At 35.0% G+C, this 19,242-nt stretch overlaps 1 protein-coding gene across 2 annotated transcripts in view; it reads right to left on the bottom strand.

Moving 5' to 3' along the window:
* Positions 1 to 19,242, bottom strand: part of LOC125166670 (cytochrome b5 reductase 4) — a 93,092-nt gene that overhangs the window by 32,056 nt on the left and 41,794 nt on the right. For both annotated transcript variants that reach the window (XM_047860652.1, XM_047860651.1), the window contains exons 5-10: positions 17,232 to 17,261; positions 13,304 to 13,364; positions 11,815 to 11,872; positions 9,976 to 10,069; positions 6,310 to 6,342; positions 4,164 to 4,286 (exon numbers count right to left, since the gene is read on the bottom strand). In XM_047860652.1, coding sequence (XP_047716608.1) covers positions 4,164 to 4,286; positions 6,310 to 6,342; positions 9,976 to 10,069; positions 11,815 to 11,872; positions 13,304 to 13,364; positions 17,232 to 17,261 — 399 coding nt within the window. The remainder of the gene's footprint in view (positions 1 to 4,163; positions 4,287 to 6,309; positions 6,343 to 9,975; positions 10,070 to 11,814; positions 11,873 to 13,303; positions 13,365 to 17,231; positions 17,262 to 19,242) is intronic.

Raw genomic sequence — 19,242 nt, 5'->3', positions numbered from 1 at the left:
TCAATGGGTCAACAAATAAAAGAAGAAATCAAAAAAACTTTGAGACAAATGAAAAGGAAATACAACATATCAAAATATGGGATACAGCAAGGGCAGTTTTCTAAAGGGAATTTCATAGTACCAAATGCCTACCTCAATAAATGAAAACAATCTCAAAAAAACAACCTAACTTCATATATCAAGGAACCAGGACAAAAAGAACAAATGAAGCACTAAGATAGTAGACGGAAAAAAACATTAAATATCAGAGCAGAAATACATGAAACAGAGACTAAAAACACAATAAAAGAGATCGATGAAACTAAGAATTGGTTCTTTAAAAAGATAAATAAAATTGGATAACCATTAGCTAGACTTAAAAAAAAAATTAGGGCTCAAATAAAAGCAGAAATAAAAGAGATGATATTACAACTGGTACCACAGAAATGTAAAAGATCATAAAAGAATTCTATGAATAATTATACACCAACAAATTAGACAACCTATGGGATGTATTTAAATTCCTAGAAACATACAATCTTTCAGGACCTAATCATGAAAAAATAGAAATTCTGAATGAACCAATTACTAGTAAGGACTGAATCAGTAATTTAAAAACCTGCCAACAAACAAAGTCCAGGACCAGATATCTTCACTGGTGAATAATACCAAACATTCAAAGAAAAATTAATACCAATCCTTCCCAAAAAAAGAAAAGGAAGGAATGCTTCTTAACTCATTTTACAAGGCTAGTATTACCCTAATACGAGACAAGGACACCAGAAGAGATGAAAATTACAGAACCAATACCATGATGAACATAAATGTAAAAATCCTCAACAAAATATTAACAAACTGATCTCAACAATACATTAAAATGATTATACACCATGGTAAAGAAGGATTTATTCTAGGGATACGAGAATGGTTCATCATCCACAAACCAATCAATGTGATACACTACATTAATAGATGGAAGACAGAAACCATATGATTACCTCAACAGATGCAGAAAAAGCATTTCACAAAATTCAACACTCATTTATAATAAAAACTTTTAACAAAGTGGGTAGAGAGGGAACACACCTCAACATTAATAAAGGCTGCTAATGACAAGCTCACAACTAAAATCATATTCAATGGTAAAAAGCTGGTCAGGAACAAGAGAAGGATGCTGACTCTCCCACTTTTATTCAACATAATATTGGAAGTCCCAGCCAGAGCAAGAAAAAGAAATAAAAAATACCCAAATTAGAAATGAAGAAGTAAAACTGTCACTATTTGTAGATGACATATTACATATTTAAAAAAACCCTAAAGATTCTACCAAAAAACTGTTAGAAATAATAATTGATGTTACAGGATACGAAATCAATATACAAAAAAAAATATGTTGCATTTATGTACACTAATAATGAACTATCAGAAAGAGAAATTGAGAAAACAATCTCATTTAAAATTGCATCACAAAGAATAAAACCTAGGAATTTAACCAAGATGGTAAAAGACCTGTAGTCCGAAAAGTATAAGATATAGATGGTAAAAACTGAAGATGACACAAATAGAAGGAAATACTATGCTCATGAATTGGAAGAATCCACAAAAATTGTTAAAATGTCCATACTCCCCAAAACAATCTACACATTCAGTGTAATCACTGTCAAAATACCAATAGCATGTTTCACAGACCTAGAATAATCCTAAAATTTGTATGAAATCACACAAAAAAACTCAAATAGCCAAAGCAATCTTAAGAAATTTTAAATCTTGGGGCGCCTGGGTGGCGCAGTCGGTTAAGCATCCGACTTCAACTCAGGTCCGTGAGTTCGAGCCCTGTGTCAGGCTCTGGGCTGATGGCTCAGAGCCTGGAGCCTGCTTCCGATTCTGTGTCTCCTTCTCTCTCTGCCCCTCCCCCCTTCATGCTCTGTCTCTCTCTGTCTCAAAAATAAATAAACGTTAAAAAAAAATTAAAAAAAAAAAAAGAAATCTTAAATCTTAAGAAAGAAAGCTAGAGGTACCATACTCCCCTTTTTCACTATTCTACAAAACTATGGTAAACAAAACAATATGGTAGTCATAAAAACAGACATATAAATCAATGGAAAATTATAGAGAGCCCAGAAATAAACCTACACATATATGTAAATTAATTTATGACAAAGGAGGCAAGAATATATACAATGGGGAAAGGACAGTCCCTTTAGGTAAATGGTGCTGGGAAAACTGGACAGCCATATACGAAATAATGAAACTAGACTAGTATCTTATAACATATACAAAAACTAAAGTAGATTAAAGACTTGAATGTAAGACCTGTAACAAGAAGAAGAAGAAACCAGATGGTAAGCTACTTGCGATCCTGGCAATGATTTTTTGGAGCTGACATCAAAGGCAACAAAAGCAAAATTAAAGTTAGACACTACATCAAACTAAAAAGCTTCTACAAGGGGCCCCTGGGTTAAGTCAGTTAAGCATCTGACTTCGGCTCAGGTCACGGTCTTGCAGTTTGTGAGTTCGAGCCCCATGTCGGGCTCTGTGCTGACAGTGTAGGCCTGCTCTGGATCCTCTGTCCCCTCTCTCTGCCCGTCCTCTCTGCTTGCTCGCTCTCTCAAAAATAAATAAAATAAACTTTTAAAATAAAATGAAAAGCTTCTACAATAATAGAAAACCACCAACAAAATGAAAAGGCAACCTGCTGAATGGGAGACAATATTTGCAAATCATATATGCGATAAAGGGTTAAGATCCAAAATATATAAAGAACTCATGCAACTCAATGGCAAAAACACAATCTGACTAAAAAATAGATTAAAATCTAAAAATAAAATTCAGGGAACCTGAAGAGACATTTTCCAAAGAAGACATACAAATGGCCAACAGGTGCATAAAAAGGTACTCAGCATCACCAATCACCAAGGAAATGCAAATCAAAACCACAATGAGCTGTCACCTCACACCTCTGAGAACTGACATTCTCAAAAACACAAAATAAGAGTTGCATAAGGGTACCCTTGTGCACTGTTGGTGGGAATCTGAATTGGTGCAGCCACTATGGGAAACAGAATGGAGTTTGTCAAAAAATTAAAAATACAACTACCATATGATCCAGTATTCCACTTCTAAGTATTTATCTGAAGAAAACAAAAATATAATATAAAATATTAATATAAAAAGATACATGCACCTCCCCATAGCCAAGATATGGAAACAAGTCAAGTGTCCACTGATAGATGAATGGATAAAGAAGATGTGGTATATATATTTATATACATACATACACACCACACACATACATATACATACACACACACAATGGTATACCATCCAGCTGTTTTAAAAAAGAGTAAAGCCTTGTCAGCTTGTCATTTGGACAATATGGATGGACCCTAAGGATATTATGCTAAGTGAAATAAGTCAGACAGAGAAAGACAAACATGTATGATTTCTTTTATATGTGGAATCTAAAAATCAAAACAAAACAAATAAACTCAAGCTCACTGATACAGAAAACAAATTAGTGGCTGTCAGAGGCAGGGGTCAGGGTTGGGAAAAATAGGAGAATGGGTTAAAAGGTAAATAAATCATGGGGATATAATTTACTACATGGTGACTAATAGTACAGTAATGAATATTTGAAAGTTGCTAAGTAAGTAGCTCTTAAAAGAGCTCATCACAAGAAAAAAAATCTGTCGGTGACAGATGTTAACTAGACTTACTGTGATGATCATTTCATAGTGTATACAAATATCGAATCATTACATTACACACCAGAAACTAGTATATGTTATATGTCAATTATACCTCAATAAAAGAAAACAAAGAGGAGAGGCGCCTGGGTGGCTCAGTTGGCTAAACAGCCAGTGTCAGCTCAGGTCATGATCTTGGGGTTCATGAGTTCGAGCCCCATGTCAGGCTCTGTGCTGACAGCTCGGAGCCTGGAGCCTGCTTTGCATTCTGTGTCTCGCTCTCTCTCTGTCCCTCCCCTGCTTGCACTCTGTCTCTTTCTCTCTCTTAAATAAATAAACATTAAAAAAATTTTTTTAAAAAAGGAGTAAAAAAGACACTATGTTCTTTCTCAACTTCTTAAAGGTTCATCTCAAAATGGCCTTCCAAATTCTGGTACAGTTGTACTACTGACAAAATATTTTCATGAACAGAGGACTCAAAATAACAGCACAGCATACCTGTATCTTTCCTTAGAATAAGTGAATTATGATTCTCGAGGGGGTGACCAAGACGTTTCCAAGAAGCATTCTCTTTTTTCTTTAGGACAATTTCTATTTTTCCCACATTCTCAACAACCCGCACTGAAAAGATAAATTCCGTTTGTATTCATTGAAACTAAATATAATACATTATTCTAAAATCAATCTTTCTCAAACAATACAAATGTCCTGATCTGATAGGAATAACAGGGATCATTAGTAAGACTTTGTATACATATCAAAATTGTTTATGCCTTATGTGATGTTAAATCCAGTTTAATTTACTTTATGATTCAAGTTAACTTCTTTCAAACTGATTTATCAAGGGCCAAACTAACATGTATTGACAGTTCTCATATAAGCTCAAATATAGACATGGCAAGTAATTAACATATAGCTAAAAACCAAAACAAAAAAGGAAGGGGCTGGCTGACATATAAATTAGTCACTGAATGGACTCATAAGAGCAAATTTAATTTATTTATACTCTTAACATTTCCCAATTGAGATTTGAGAGGTTCTTATGATTAAATTCAGTAGATCAATACTGAGCCTAGTAAACACAGAAACAGCCTCATGAATCACTAAAAAGTGCATATGAATCTTAAATAATTAAAAACCCTTTACATTATCTTTTTATTTTTGACTTTTTAAGAGAGTGCAGAATATATGGGTATAATAATGAGATATAGACTTTACATATTGATAAACTTTTATGAATTGAATATGCTTTTGAAGACCTAAAGTATATTTCATTTTGTCTTTAGAAACATTCTATTCTTTTTCACTGTAAACACATAATTCAATAGCAATTTAACAATAACTTTTTAAGATAGATTAGTCAAATACATTCATTTCAATGAACATTCATTGATTTGAAGCTTAACAAATACAGAAACATGGTCCTTGACTTTATACAATTTACAGAGTTTACTATGTTATATGGAAAAAAAGAAGGCACAGAACCAGTATAGGGTACTCTGACAGTATTTTAAAACAAGAAAGGACTAATATTTAAAAAAGTATATATATTTACAGATATATGTGTACATATCTCTAATGAAGTATTCAGCCTGAAAAAAAAAAAAAAAAAAAAGGAAATCCTTCCATTTGCAACAAAACGGATGAACCTGGAGGCATTATGCTAAATGAAATAAGCCAGACAGAGAAGACAAATGCTGCATGGTATCACTTATATGTAGAGTCTTAAAAAAAAAAAAAAAAAAAAAAAAAAAAAAAAGAAAAAAGAAAAGGTCATGTACTCCTATAAACAGAGAGTAGAATGGTGGTTGCCAGTGGCTAAGGGTAGGGTGTGGGGAGAAGATGACAAAAGCATACAAACTTTCAGTTAAGATATGAATAAGGTCTGAAGATCTAATGTATAATTATGGTAACTACAGTTGATAATACTGTTCAATTCCAATTTGCTAAGACAGTGGAACTTACGTGTTCTCACATACACACAAACAGTAACTATGTGAGGTGATGGATGTGTTAACTCGATTTTTGGAATTCTCTTACAATGTATACATATATCAAATCATCATGCAATTAAATATATTATAATTTTGTCATTTATACCTCAATAAAGCTAAAAGCAAAGGACAAAAACCCAAAAAACCACCATTCTATGAATATTATGTTAACAGCTTTGTAAAATCCACATTGCACTTTTATATGCAGAAAAAATAATTTAATAAGCTCTGTTAACATTACATATTTAAATATATACACCTAATAAAAATTTGTCTGGTCTAGTATATTTAACAGGGTGCATGTCAGGAGTGGGGTGGAGATAAGGAGGGAAGGAAGAATGGAAAGAAGACAGGAATTTTTTTCTAAGGAGAGAAAAAGGAAAGGGTAGAGAGATGAAAGGAATAAGGGGAAATTAAAGACGGAGAAAAAACCTGGGAGAATATATTTATAAACATTAACATATTTGTTTATAAAAAAAATGTCACATCTTTGTTTTGCAATATGAAAATACACATATGAAGAATAAGACAAATGCTGATTTTTCTCCTCCTTTCCCTCTCTCCCCTGTGTGTGTATGTGTGTGTGTGTGTGTGTGTGTGTGTATGTGTATGTGTGCATGCATACATGTAATTATTTTTTGGTAGCTTACCAGAAAAATCTTCTTCAATTTCATGGCTTAGTTCTAGGAAAGAAAAATATGTTAGTTAAAATCCAACTTCAATTCATACAGTCTATGAACACCATGTAAGATCATTTAAATGGTTCTTTTATGCACTGTTTCAAATCTCTCAAGGTAAGTAAAACATATTCTGAGAGCCAGGAGAAAGAAACTGCACAACCAAAATGTCAAAGTATTTATTTTTTTATTTAAAAAAAAAAATTTTTTTTTTCAACATTTATTTTTGGGACAGAGAGAGACAGAGCATGAACGGGGGAGGGGCAGAGAGAGAGGGAGACACAGAATCGGAAACAGGCTCCGAGCCAACAGCCCAGAGCCCGACGCGGGGCTCGAACTCACGGACCGCGAGATCGTGACCTGGCTGAAGTCGGATGCTTAACCGACTGCGCCACCCAGGCGCCCCAAAATGTCAAAGTATTTAAATACAAATACATTTTTTCAACTTCTCAATTCCTCTCCCTATTGAAGAGCAAATACTCAAGTGCCAACAAGTAGGTAACCCACACTAGTCCAAAGTATGGTCCCAGACTGCCGTCCCTACAGACCAAGACAGGAGGAGGGTGGGAAGGCGTGTAGCACCTGAAGCGTGTGTGCTCTCAGTGTGAGCACAAGCATGAGTGTGTATACGGGCCTGGCTTGGGTCTGGCTTAGTTCTTCATTTCTTATTGTTCTCTGAGGTTGAATATTCATTCAGTTATTGAAAGAAAATTACTGAGTATGTATTACTTTCTAGGCTTTATGGATACAACAGTTAATGAAAGAAAAACCACTGCCCTTATGGAAATTATGTTCCAGAAGGAGGAAATGGAAGAAATATTTTCACAGACATCTGCTTCAAACTTCACTGTGTTAACAAGGCTATCTGGAACTTACCATTCTGCATTAGTTCTTCCAATCCAATATCAGCATCCAAAAGTATTTTCTTGCAATATTTTGGAGTCAAAAATATGACTATTTTTGACTGTGGAATTTTTTTTTTCTTTTGTATTGTGTGCTACAATATTGTTAGCTACAGTGTGAACAAAATTAGCCATAAAGCATTTGAAACATAATAGATGGTGGCAAGGAGGTTTCACTTAAAGAAAAATCATGCAGTGCTAATGAGTAATGTATACTTTTCTAGATACTAGAGTGTTTGTTTAAAATTCTTCCCCAAGAGGCAATATACATTAGGTCTCATGCTAAGAAAAAATAGGACAGATTATTTCTAGAAGAAAAGTTTAAGGTTCCAGTCTGATTAATCTACTGAATGGAGAAAATAGGAAAGAAAAAACATTTTTCTACTCTGATCAAATTCAGGACTGAAGGTATTTCATTAATACAGTAAAACAGTGAATACCGTGACCTCATCAAAATAAAAAGCTTCTGCACAGCGAAGGAAACAATCGGCAGAACTAAAAGGCAACCGACAGAATGGGAGAAGATATTTGCAAGCGACATATCAGATAAAGGGTTAGTATCCAAAATCTATAAAGACCTTATCAAACTCAACACCCAAAAAACAAATAATCCAGGGAAGATATGGGCAAAAGACATGAATAGACACTTCTCCAAAGAAGACATCCAGATGGCCAACTGACACATGAAAGATGCTCAGCATCACTCATCATCAGGGAAATACAAATCAAAACCACAATGAGATACCACCTGACACCTGTCAGAATGGCTAACATAAACAACTCAGGCAACAACAGATGTTGGCGAGGATGCAGAGAAAGAGGATCTCTTTTGCATTGTTGGTGGGAATGTAAGCTGGTGCAGCCACTCTGGAAAACAGTATGGAGGTTCCTCAAAAAACTAAAAATAAAACTACCCTACAACCTGGCAATTGCACTACTAGGTATTTATCCAAGGGATACAGGTGTGCTGTTTCGAAGGGAAACATGCACCCCCATGTTTATAGAAGCACTATGCACAATAGCCAAAGTATGGAGAGAGCCCAAATGTCCATTTATGGATGAATGGATAAAGAAGATGTGGTATATAAATACAATGGAGTATTACTCGGCAATCAAAAGTATGAAAACTTGCCATTTGCAACGACGTAGATGGAACTGGAGGGTATTATGCTAAGTGAAATTAGTCAGAGAAAGACAAATATCATATGACTTCACTCATATGAGGACTTTAAGAGACAAAACAGATGAACATAAGGGAAGGGAAACAAAAATAATATAAAAACAGGGAGGGGGACAAAACAGAAGAGACTCATAAGTATGGAGAACAAACAGAGGGTTACTGGAGGGGTTGTGGGAGGGGGGATGGGCTAAATGAGTAAGGGGCACTAAAGAATCTACTCCTGAAATCATTGTTGCACTTTATGCTAACTAATTTAGATGTATATTAAAAAAAACCAAAAACTAAAATTATAAAAAGGAAAGAGGAAAAAAAAATACAGTAAGGCAGCAAACAGAATCCCGAGTCACCCAATGTCTGGAGAATCAGTCTCTATTTTGCAAAAGTAAATGATGTTCTTCATATAAAAATGACTGCTTAAGGGGCGCCTGGGTGGCTCAGGTGGTTAAGTGTCCGACTTCAGCTCAGATCATGATCTCACACTCTGAGTTCGAGTCCTGCGTTGGGCTCTGTGCTGACAGCTCAGAGCCTAGAGCCCACTTCAGATTCTGTGTCTCCCCCTCTCTCTGCCCCTCCCCTGCTCATGCTCTGTCTCTGTCTCAAAAATAAATAAAAACACTAAAAAAATTTTTTTTAAAAGAATGACTGCTTAAAACATAATTTTCTTATTGTTGTTGTTTGTTTCTTTTCTATCTTCTAACTAGAACAATATCGCCTTCATTGGAGCAGAAAAGGGTGAAATCCTAGAGTCATTATGGGTGAAATGTGGATTTACAATCTGGCATCTTTGGGGTGCCTGGGTGGCTCAAACTGTTAAGTGTCTGACTTTGGCCCAGGTCATGATCTCATGGTTTGTGGGTTTGAGCCCCGCATCAGCCTTTGTGCTGACAGCTCAGAGCCCAAAGCCTGCTTTGGAATCTGTGATTCCCTCTCTCTCTGCCCTTCCCTGCTCACACTTTGTCTCTCTCTGTCTCTCAAAAAATAAATAAATGTTAAAAAAATTTTTTTTTTTAAACCTGGCATCTTTGGTTCCAGATTTGAGTTCTGGTTTCTTTCTTTTGATCTTTAATTTCTCAAAGCAGACAGAGTGAATTGTAGGTTATGAAGGAACAGGCAGCTGAGGGATACAATACAACTTTACAGTCCACGCTGTTTTGGTGCCGCCTTGCACTTCCCATGGTGGAGCTGGCAAAAAAAACAGGCCAATGAAATGAGCACTTAGTGATGGCTGTTCTAGGAGCATGGGACAGGTCTCCAGAGATTTGTTTGCAGATATCAAGTAAAAGACATTTAACAAAGCCAGGGCAACAAATATTTCATATCATTACTGACTTTGATTGCACTGAATTGTTTAAACTTGGGAAAGGTGAGGTCAGGCTGCCATTTGCCTGCACTGTTGTTAGTGTAAAGAAAAAAATAGAAAAAAGATAAATCAAAAATGACAAAACAAAATGACAACACCAGATAAAATATTTTTGCTACCTAGAGTGTAGACCAAGTTTATTGCCAGAATTAAGGGAAACTGGAGTTGTTTCCATTAATAAAGAATAAAGTACTTACCAACGTGTATAATATATGAATAATCCTTGATAAGTATTTCTGCTCTAAAGGAATCATCCTGATGATCAACTATTACTGAGTCTAGATTAATATCCTTAAACAGAAAGCAGAAAGAGAAAGATTAAAATGTAAAATTTGCCCCAAATTTCTATAACTACTATACTTTTAAGATGATCAGTGGATGTTCATATGGCTCTATCTATTATCTATCTATCTATCTATCTATCTATCTATCTATCTATCTATCTTTTGCTCCACACTGTCAGTCCAGAGCTCTAACTCACAAAACTGTGAGATCATGACCTGAGCTGAGATCAAGAGTTGGACACTTAACCAACTGAGCCACCCAGGCACCCCCATAAGGCATTTCTTTATAGAACCCACAACGTGAATAAATATTACTCCTGTTTTTTCTCTCTCATACAACCTAGTTCTCCTTCAAAGCACATATTGCAATTTTAATTATATATTTGTTTCTGCTTAATATCTACCTCACCCACTCATCTCTAAGCTCTGAATGTAAGAGACTGTCAAGAATATTGCTTGGTACCTAGTAAGTGCTCAGTAAATATTTATTGAATAAATACTCTGGAAAAAATTAGAATCAGACCAGAAATCAAGATATGTATCTTCATTTTTATCTTTTTACTACTGCATGATGCTGTGCAAATTACACAGCCTCTTGACTTCAGCTTTCTAGACAGCTCTAATTTCTACATAGCCTTGGTACAAGTTATTGTGGCACCTATCATGTATACTGTATAATGCACGCATTATTCCACATAGAAATCTTCCCCCTTCCCTTAATCATTCATCCTCTGTGCCTCACTGACATTACCAATGGGAGCAGACCCCAACCTCCTTAGGCCATGCCCTCTTGGTTTTGGACTGTGTGATGAGGAGACAATAAAGAGAAGGAGTGGAAGCGGTTCAGGCAGTGCCTCTGGTCCTCTTGGCTGTATCAAGCAGATTACCATCACTCCTGTTGTCACATCATGCCGTAACAGTCAGAGGAACTCACAGCTCATCTGTGGTTCTGCTACTGCAGAAGTAGCATGCATTCTCAGAAATCCCTAGCTGCCAGAACTTGTCTTTAAATTTACATGGTTCCTCCAGTGTGAGAACCTTGCCAGTTGCTGAAGGATGTGTTTGCAGATGTTGTAAGTTGTCTGTGTACTGATCTGATTTCTCAGATGCAAGCCCCATGAAAGCCAAGTATGTACATATCTAGCCCATCATTAGATCCCTGAATTCTAAAATAGTCCTGCAAATAAAGCAGAAATTCAATACGTACTTAGTAAATCAATTAACCCCTTAATTTTAGTTTCAAGAGGGTGTCTGAATCCCATTAGTGTTTTAAGCATACTAAACCAAGTATCATAGTCTCTACTGTCCTTCAAATTCCAATTTATGCACAAGAAATTAGTTCTTACAATGAAGTTAACTGGGATTCTCACTTTTGTTATCCATGCTTACACACACACACACACACACACACCCACACACACACACACACACAGATGCGTGTGTGCGTGGAAAAGTACATAAAATACTTTGTAGTCTAGCTTTTTTTAAGACACTATAGCATGGCTGTTAAGAGTATATACTCTGGAGCCAGGCTGCCTGGGTTCAAACTGCTAGATCTGCCACTTACTGTGTGACATTGGGTAAATTACTTAATCTTTCTGTTTTCCCCATGTATAAAATAGGGATAACAAAAGGATCTACTCCATGGAGTTACCGTGAGTAAATAAGTTAATAATATAAAAAGAGTGCTTAGAAAATAGCTGGCATTTATTAAGACTTCACTTTTTTTCTGATTTTAAAGACACTGTTTACCTTCTGCTTAGTATATATTACAATAGTCACTGAAGAGTCTGTCTGGAACCAGTCATAGCTATAAAATATTAAAAGAATGAATAATTATATCAATAATTGTACAGTAACACATACTAAGTCATTAAATATGTGATTTTAAAAATATATGGCTTAAAAATGTGCAATATGACAACATAAGTATATGATTTTAAATATGCAGCTTAAAATCTATAGTGAAAAATATATTTCTCTAGGTAAACTTTGTTCTAAATAATGGGGGTAGGTCTTACAATTAGGGGGTAATTATTCCAACTTGGATTGAAACAAACAATATCTTTGAAAAGATACTTTTTAGAAAGGTTACACATTATATTAAAATCTTTTATATAAGAGCAGTAACACAACATACTTTCTTAAGAAGCATGACAAAATCTACATGCTTATTACCTTCACTCCTCCCTATCACAAATATATTATTATCAAGATTAATAATTCATCAAGGTCTTTTAATGGTTCAACAGTAAAAGTTAAGGTAAAACCAAGTCTTCCATTTTGTAATAGATGTTCATTAAACTGATACTGTTTTTGCACTTATTATAAACATAAGGACACCCTGGGGTAAATCCTAGAGGAGATTTCCTTATGCCCGTAAGTTAAAACTGTATATGAAATACTTTAATAAATTTAACAAATATAGCAGGATGCTATTATATTATAGACTGGCAGTGGGGAGAAAGGAAGAAAAAAAATTACAAAGAATACATATAACCCTGAGGGCATTTGAAATGTTAACTTTAACAAAAATATTTAGAGATCACGTAATTTACTAAGACAGTTGCCATGCAATACGTTTTGAAGGATTTCCATAAAAACCAGTAAAACAAACTAAATATATGAAAAACAATGTAGTTGAATAAATTATGGTATGGTCATATGATGGAAGGCAGACAAAAAAATGGCTTTTGCAGAATATGACATAGGACACAGGAATACTGCTCATAAAATACATTGCAATGCCAGTATTATCAAAATAGAATAATATGGAAATAGGTATTATATGAATCAAGCTGGGTGGAAAAGACCAAATATTAAGTACACATCCAGAGTTGATAGATTACAACTGATTTTAACACTTTCTTTTCTATTTCTCTAGATTTTCCAAGTTTTCCACCATGAATGTATATTTTATAATCAGAAAAATATTTTTGAATAGTTTTTAAAGTCAAAAATATTTTTGAAATTTTTTAACTTAAAATTTTTTAAACACAAAGATTTAAACACATAAGTGTTTAAAATGGATCAAACTTTAGTTATACTAAAAATTCACACATACAGAAAACAGCCCATTTTCCAACAATGCCTGATAAATGAGCACTACAGTTCTTATGTCAAAGAACCACGATTAATACAGTAAGCATGAACTCAAACTCAGAGCTGTTTATTTTTTTTAATGTGTCTATTTTGGTGTAGAAGTAATTTAGCTTTTAAAAAGTACAACAAGAATCCATACCTTGGAGAACTACAACCTTCTTTGGCAAGTGTATCTGCCACTTGGCTCTTGGGAACCATGCCTTCACAAAGAAAAACAAAACAGCTACCGTTCATCTAGATAGCATTTATTTTTTTTCTTCTTTTTAGTAAAATTCTTATTAAAATAGTATAAAAGGACACAAATCATAGATGTACAAAAACTTACCTTGTAGCCAGCACCACCCCTCCCCCCAAGGGTAACCATTATTCTGACTTTTAGCATCCTTAGTTTTTGCCTGTATTTGACCTTTATAAAAATGGAATCATAAGATATGTTCTCTTTTGGTCTGAGGCTTTTTTTGTTTGGCATTATGTCAAACAAGTATGATTGATAGTAAGCAATAAATCAAACCTTGAGGCTTCTGAACTATTACCCATGCTGTTGAACGCATCAGTAGTTTGTATTTATACTACATTGTATAAATATGAGAGTTTATACAGTCTGTTGCTGGACATTTGGGTTGTTTGCAGTCTTGGGCTATTATACATAAATAGCACTGTTATAAATATTCTTGTATATGTACCTGCACATTCTTAAAGAACATATATCCGCATTTTTGCAAGTATACAAGGTGTGTGTAGATCTGGCTTTACTAGCTGCTGCTTAACAATTTCCCAAAGTGGTTGTACCAATTTATATTTAATACCAGAAATGTCTGAGGGTTCCAGTCACTCCATAATCTCACTGAAATCAATCCTGTCAGCATGCAGCAACACAGCATTTTAAAAGCCCACTAAAACTGTGATTTTTAGTTGAGAACTCAGAGATGTGGAAGAACTCTAGAGATTCTGCAAAGCATTCTGTATTTCCCTCCCACAACAGGACTGTGCTGTTGGTATCTGGAAGGATCGGTTTGGAAAAAAAAGAGGCCTGCTGCCAAAAGGCTGTTGCAAATCACTGCAACAATTACATTTCTATTCCTCAAACTGTGCAGGAAAACAAATTTAATGTTTCGTCTCTGGTGAATCCTGGAGGTCTCACATCAAAAGTCACAGTTGGGGCACCTGGGTGGCTCAGTTGGCTAAGCATCCGACTTCGGCTCAGGTCATGATCTCACTCGTGGTTTGTGAGTTCGAGCCCTGTGTCAGGCTTTGTGCTGACAGCTCAAAGCCTGGAGCCTGTTTCAGATTCTGTGTCTCCTCTTTCTGTCCCTCCCCTGATCATGCTCTCTCTCTCTCTCAAAAATAAAATAAACATTAAAAAAAATTTTTTTTTAAAGTCACAGTAATATGGGGCACCTGGGTGGCTCAGTCGGGTGAGCGACCAGCTTCGGCTCAGGTCATGATCTCACAGTTTGTAGGTTCGAGGCCCACATCGGGCTCTGTGCTGACAGCTCAGAGCCTGGATCCCGCTTCAGATTCTGTGTCTCCCTCTCTCTCTGCCTTTCCCCTGCTTTCTCTCTCTCTCTCTCAAAAATAAATAAACATTAAAAACTTTAAAAGAAAGTCACAGTAATATAAAATCAGAGAGGGGAGGCATCTTTGAGACAAACTAATGTAGAGGTTTCAAGATTGTTTCCAGCCATAGAAGCTTCTATTTAAATCCAACTTAAGTGCAAGCACAAGATATCAAACAGCCATATTTTGGGGGATGAGGCTGATCATGAGCCCTGAGTCCAGGCCTTACTCACTCAGTTTCCATCTCTTCCTATGCAACTCTACAGAACACAATTAATATTCAGATAAACAAAATAAGTCTCAAAGATGGGACATAACAAAACCACAGTTATGAACTAACTAGGAGTGAATCCTAAAGAACAATGCTCTACCAGAAAACTAAAAGTATAACAACAGGACTACAAAAATGAATGTATTTTTATCTCAAATGACAAAAAATAAGAAAAGATAATCTTAATAAATTATTTGAAAAATCACTTAAAAGATATTTCACTATGAGATTAATGTCATTTATCATATGGAGGCCTCTTAGATATATAAATAAAAAACAAATGCATCACGATCTAAGACTTTGCATAAGAAAAAGCTATCAACAGGATTCACAGATTGTTACTCAATTTTGATCTTATTAGGGTCTTATTAGGACCTGATTAGGACCAAGAAATCTGGATTTGAAGTCAGTATCAGCACTGTGATCTTACAAAAACCACCATTTCTGCTTCCTCAAATTCATACTAGTAAAGAAATTTGCCCTGCAATCTTGCGACATCAAAGGAGACAATTTCCAAACATTCTAAAAGACTATACAATGTCATACAAATATGTCTTTTTAGAACAGAATAATGTCATAGGCTGTGGAATGTGCTTTGATTTCAACATCTGCCAAGCAAAATAAAACACCTTATATATAATATCATTCTAAAAAGTTGAAGGAACCTGTGGTGAATGAGGGGTGGAGTAAAATAATTAACTAAAGTTAGGTGGACTGAATGGATATTCTCTTTCCCCAAAGTGCTGCTTGATGACTGTTGTTAATTTGAAGGGATCAGGTCTCTAGTGGAATACCACAGTAATCTATCTCATTCAGGATTTAAAATAGTTATTTGAATAACGACATTGCTGGCAGACAGATCACATCTGCAAATACACAGACTTACCACATAGTCTTGAATGAACCAAAATGAGAAGCAGCTAATAAATATAAATATAAATATAAATATAAATATAAATATAAATATCACAATCTTATAGAATACAAGATCATGATAGGTAACTGTGCCAGCCAGACACTTAGGGACACGTGTTAATATTCCATTCTTAAGGCTACCTTGAACCGAGGTATTAGTTAAATGCAGTGCATCCAGAGGAGGGCAACAGGAAACTAATGGTTCTGGAAGCCATATGTGGTGGGAATGGAAATGCCCAGTGTATCAGTAATTAGTCTTTAAGCAATGGTTTTATGCCTATTATCACAAAAGAGTCAATCATTATATGGAACCCAAGATAGGCCCTTCATTTAATACAGTGCTATACTATCAGACAAAAAGCTTCAGGTGTTACATTAAAAACTGAAATAAGTCAGTCTACAATACAGACGACGGTATTCCTCAAGTTAAAAAAGGAAGGGTAACTAATCTGGCAATCTAGCTTATAGCTGAATTTCTATAACTTTCTTTTGCAAACATGGAGAAAAAAACCTATTTCTAAACATACCTTACTGAGAACAAACTGAGGGTTGATGAGGGGGGTGGGAGGGGGGGGGAGGGGGGGTGATGGGTATTGAGGAGGGCACCTTTTGGGATGAGCACTGGGTGTTGTATGGAAATCAATTTGACAATAAATTTCATATATTGAAAAAAATATAAATAAATAAATAAATAAATAAATAAAGAGGAAAAAAAAAACATACCTTAAACAAGTAGTTCAATCAACGTAGCCCCAGGCATTTCCTAAGAGTCAATACTGACCACTACACCATATGTATGTATGTATGTATGTATGTATGTATTTATGTATTGATTGATTGATTGATTGATTGGAGGTGGGGAGGGGAGAATGTCAGTCATAATTCTCGGTCATACTGAATGGATGAAGAAGCCAGAGCTGTTGAGCCTGGAAAGAGTAGTAATAGGCTATTCAGCATCTATATGCAAACACTGGCATTCAGCTCCATGCCTGGGGGATATGACTTGTTCTGTCTTGCTTCTGAGGGTGGAACTCCTCATCACTAACAAATATTCAAGCTGCAGGCAGATGATCGCCATGTTCAGGGATGTTCCAGGAGGGACTACTTACTCTAAGAGTAATGGCTGGAGTAAGGGATCTATAAAGTTCTGCCAAAGCCTCTAAGTTTAGGTAAGTAAAGACATCTTTTGTATAAAAAATATCCTCCCCCTCCCCCCCCAAAAAAATCCAAATACTACCCCAAATAATTCTGTAAAACAATTCTGTATGTGAATGTAATTCATAAGAATACGATCCATTTTTTATCATAAATTTATATGACTTACCATTTAAGACTTGCTTTTCTTCATGATAGTCTGTACAGTGATTTAGAAAAGAAAAGTCAGATAATAATACTATAACATCAAAGAGAGTATCAGTTAATATTTGAAGATAACAGCCCCTTCCTTGAAGAGCTTTCTGTTCAGGTCTGAGGAGAAAAACAAGGCTAATAAATAGATGGTCGATGTTTCAAACAAGGAAGCTTCATTCTGAAAATTGCTGGGCCATTTCTTCTCCAGGTGTTTGTCTCCCACTTCACTGAGCTTTTCTCTACTTCTCTGAATACTTTTTTCTAATATCTTGGTTAATTTCTTTAGAAAGCATATAAAAACCCAAGTTTTGTTTAGGTCATCATATTCCAAAGTAATCAAAATTATTCAGAATTTATTATATTACACATTATAAATAAAATGTTCACGCTAACAACCCAAAGAAAGACACCTTATACCTTTCTTATCTAATCTAATCTAGGTCAATACATAAAAAGATTATTGCTTACTCCAAATTTAAACGGCAAAATGATGAAAGTATAAGACTTTCACTTGTATGTACAACACAGTAATATTTAACAGTTATTTTCTTTCAGGATGGCAACCAACTCACAAATCTACATTGTATTTTGACCACCGAAGATGCTACACCATATGGTCAAAATAAAACCCTCAGCAAGTTAACAGAGTTAAAAAAAAAAAAAAAAAAAAAAAAGAAGGAGGAGGAGGAGAAAAGAATGACAAGCCAACAAAATATCCAAGCAGTAAACTGGTAGATATCAATTGTTGAGGTGACCTTGTTTTATAGAAAACAAAAACTAAACCACTTAAATGAAGGCTTTCAAATCTTTTATGTTCTGATTTTCAATCAACCAGGGATACCATAATTACCTCTGCTTCACTCAACTATCATAAAATAATCATGATTAAGGAGGCCAGATGACTATTCTTTTTATTTTCTTTATTTTACCAAAATAATTTCAAAGCTGAAAGGGATCTTAACAACATGCAGCAAATTACCATCTGATCCCCTCATTTAAGACTGAAAGTCAGGGGTCAAGGACTTGAATGAAATCCACAGCTTTTTAGCAACAAAGCCAAGATTAGACTTCATAGCCTCTAAGACTCAGCATCATATTTCTTACTATGCCATTGCTAGTGTTAATACTTTCTGGAAAGACAAAAGACCTAAAAACCACTTGCCTTATACCTCAAAATGAGCTCTGCTTATCAAGTGCCAAATAAAAATCTAGTCATTACAGTTTGCAAGGGACCACTGATGTCCTTGCTTGATCACTTACTTTCATCAGTGGGTTTCATCTGTCTTTCCTACTTAGTTGTAATTATTTGTTTTATCTTAGAACAACCAACAAACGCACAGATAAAAGTAAATTAAATCTATTTTCGGTGTACCACATACTTGGCAGTTTGATGAATGTCATTTATCAAGTAAACCAATTTGTTTTTATCTAAGAGGATCACAGCTTTTGAAAAATTGCCCCACATAATTTGTTTCTAAGGAAAAATATATGTTTATCTTATATGATTTACTTCTCACCTGACATGAATTGATTGAACCTGTCAGAAGTTTCTGGATCCTACTACATAGGTCATTTTTTCTGAATCTTTTTTTTTTTTTTTTAATGCAAGAAGTACCAGTAGGAAGAGATTTTTCTACTTAAACGATCTAAATTACTTTTAAAAACTCTACTTTTGCAACTCTTTCAAAACACTGACACATAGAAATAAAAGACTATTTTTATTATTAAGCATATTTACATCTGAGTCCTTTTAGTCACATGAGACTGACAAGAAATCTGATGTTCTGTCTAGATCATTAATTCCATAGCCAAGAGAATTTGTATTTTCTCATAATGTTGGTTAAACTGCATTACTCTGATAAGAACCTCTGCTTTCTGGAGAGATCAGAGTAATTTTGAAAGCCAGCACTGCAGTTTACGGACTGCACTCTACTCTTCTGCGGTAAAAGGGTAGGTAAGGATTTTCAATTGTGGCCCCAATCTAG

The sequence above is a fragment of the Prionailurus viverrinus genome, chromosome B2 (genome assembly GCF_022837055.1).
Source record: "Prionailurus viverrinus isolate Anna chromosome B2, UM_Priviv_1.0, whole genome shotgun sequence".
Lineage (NCBI taxonomy): Eukaryota > Metazoa > Chordata > Mammalia > Carnivora > Felidae > Prionailurus > Prionailurus viverrinus.
The sequence above is the reverse complement of the archived record's forward strand: the minus strand, read 5'-3'. Positions and strand labels throughout refer to the sequence as shown.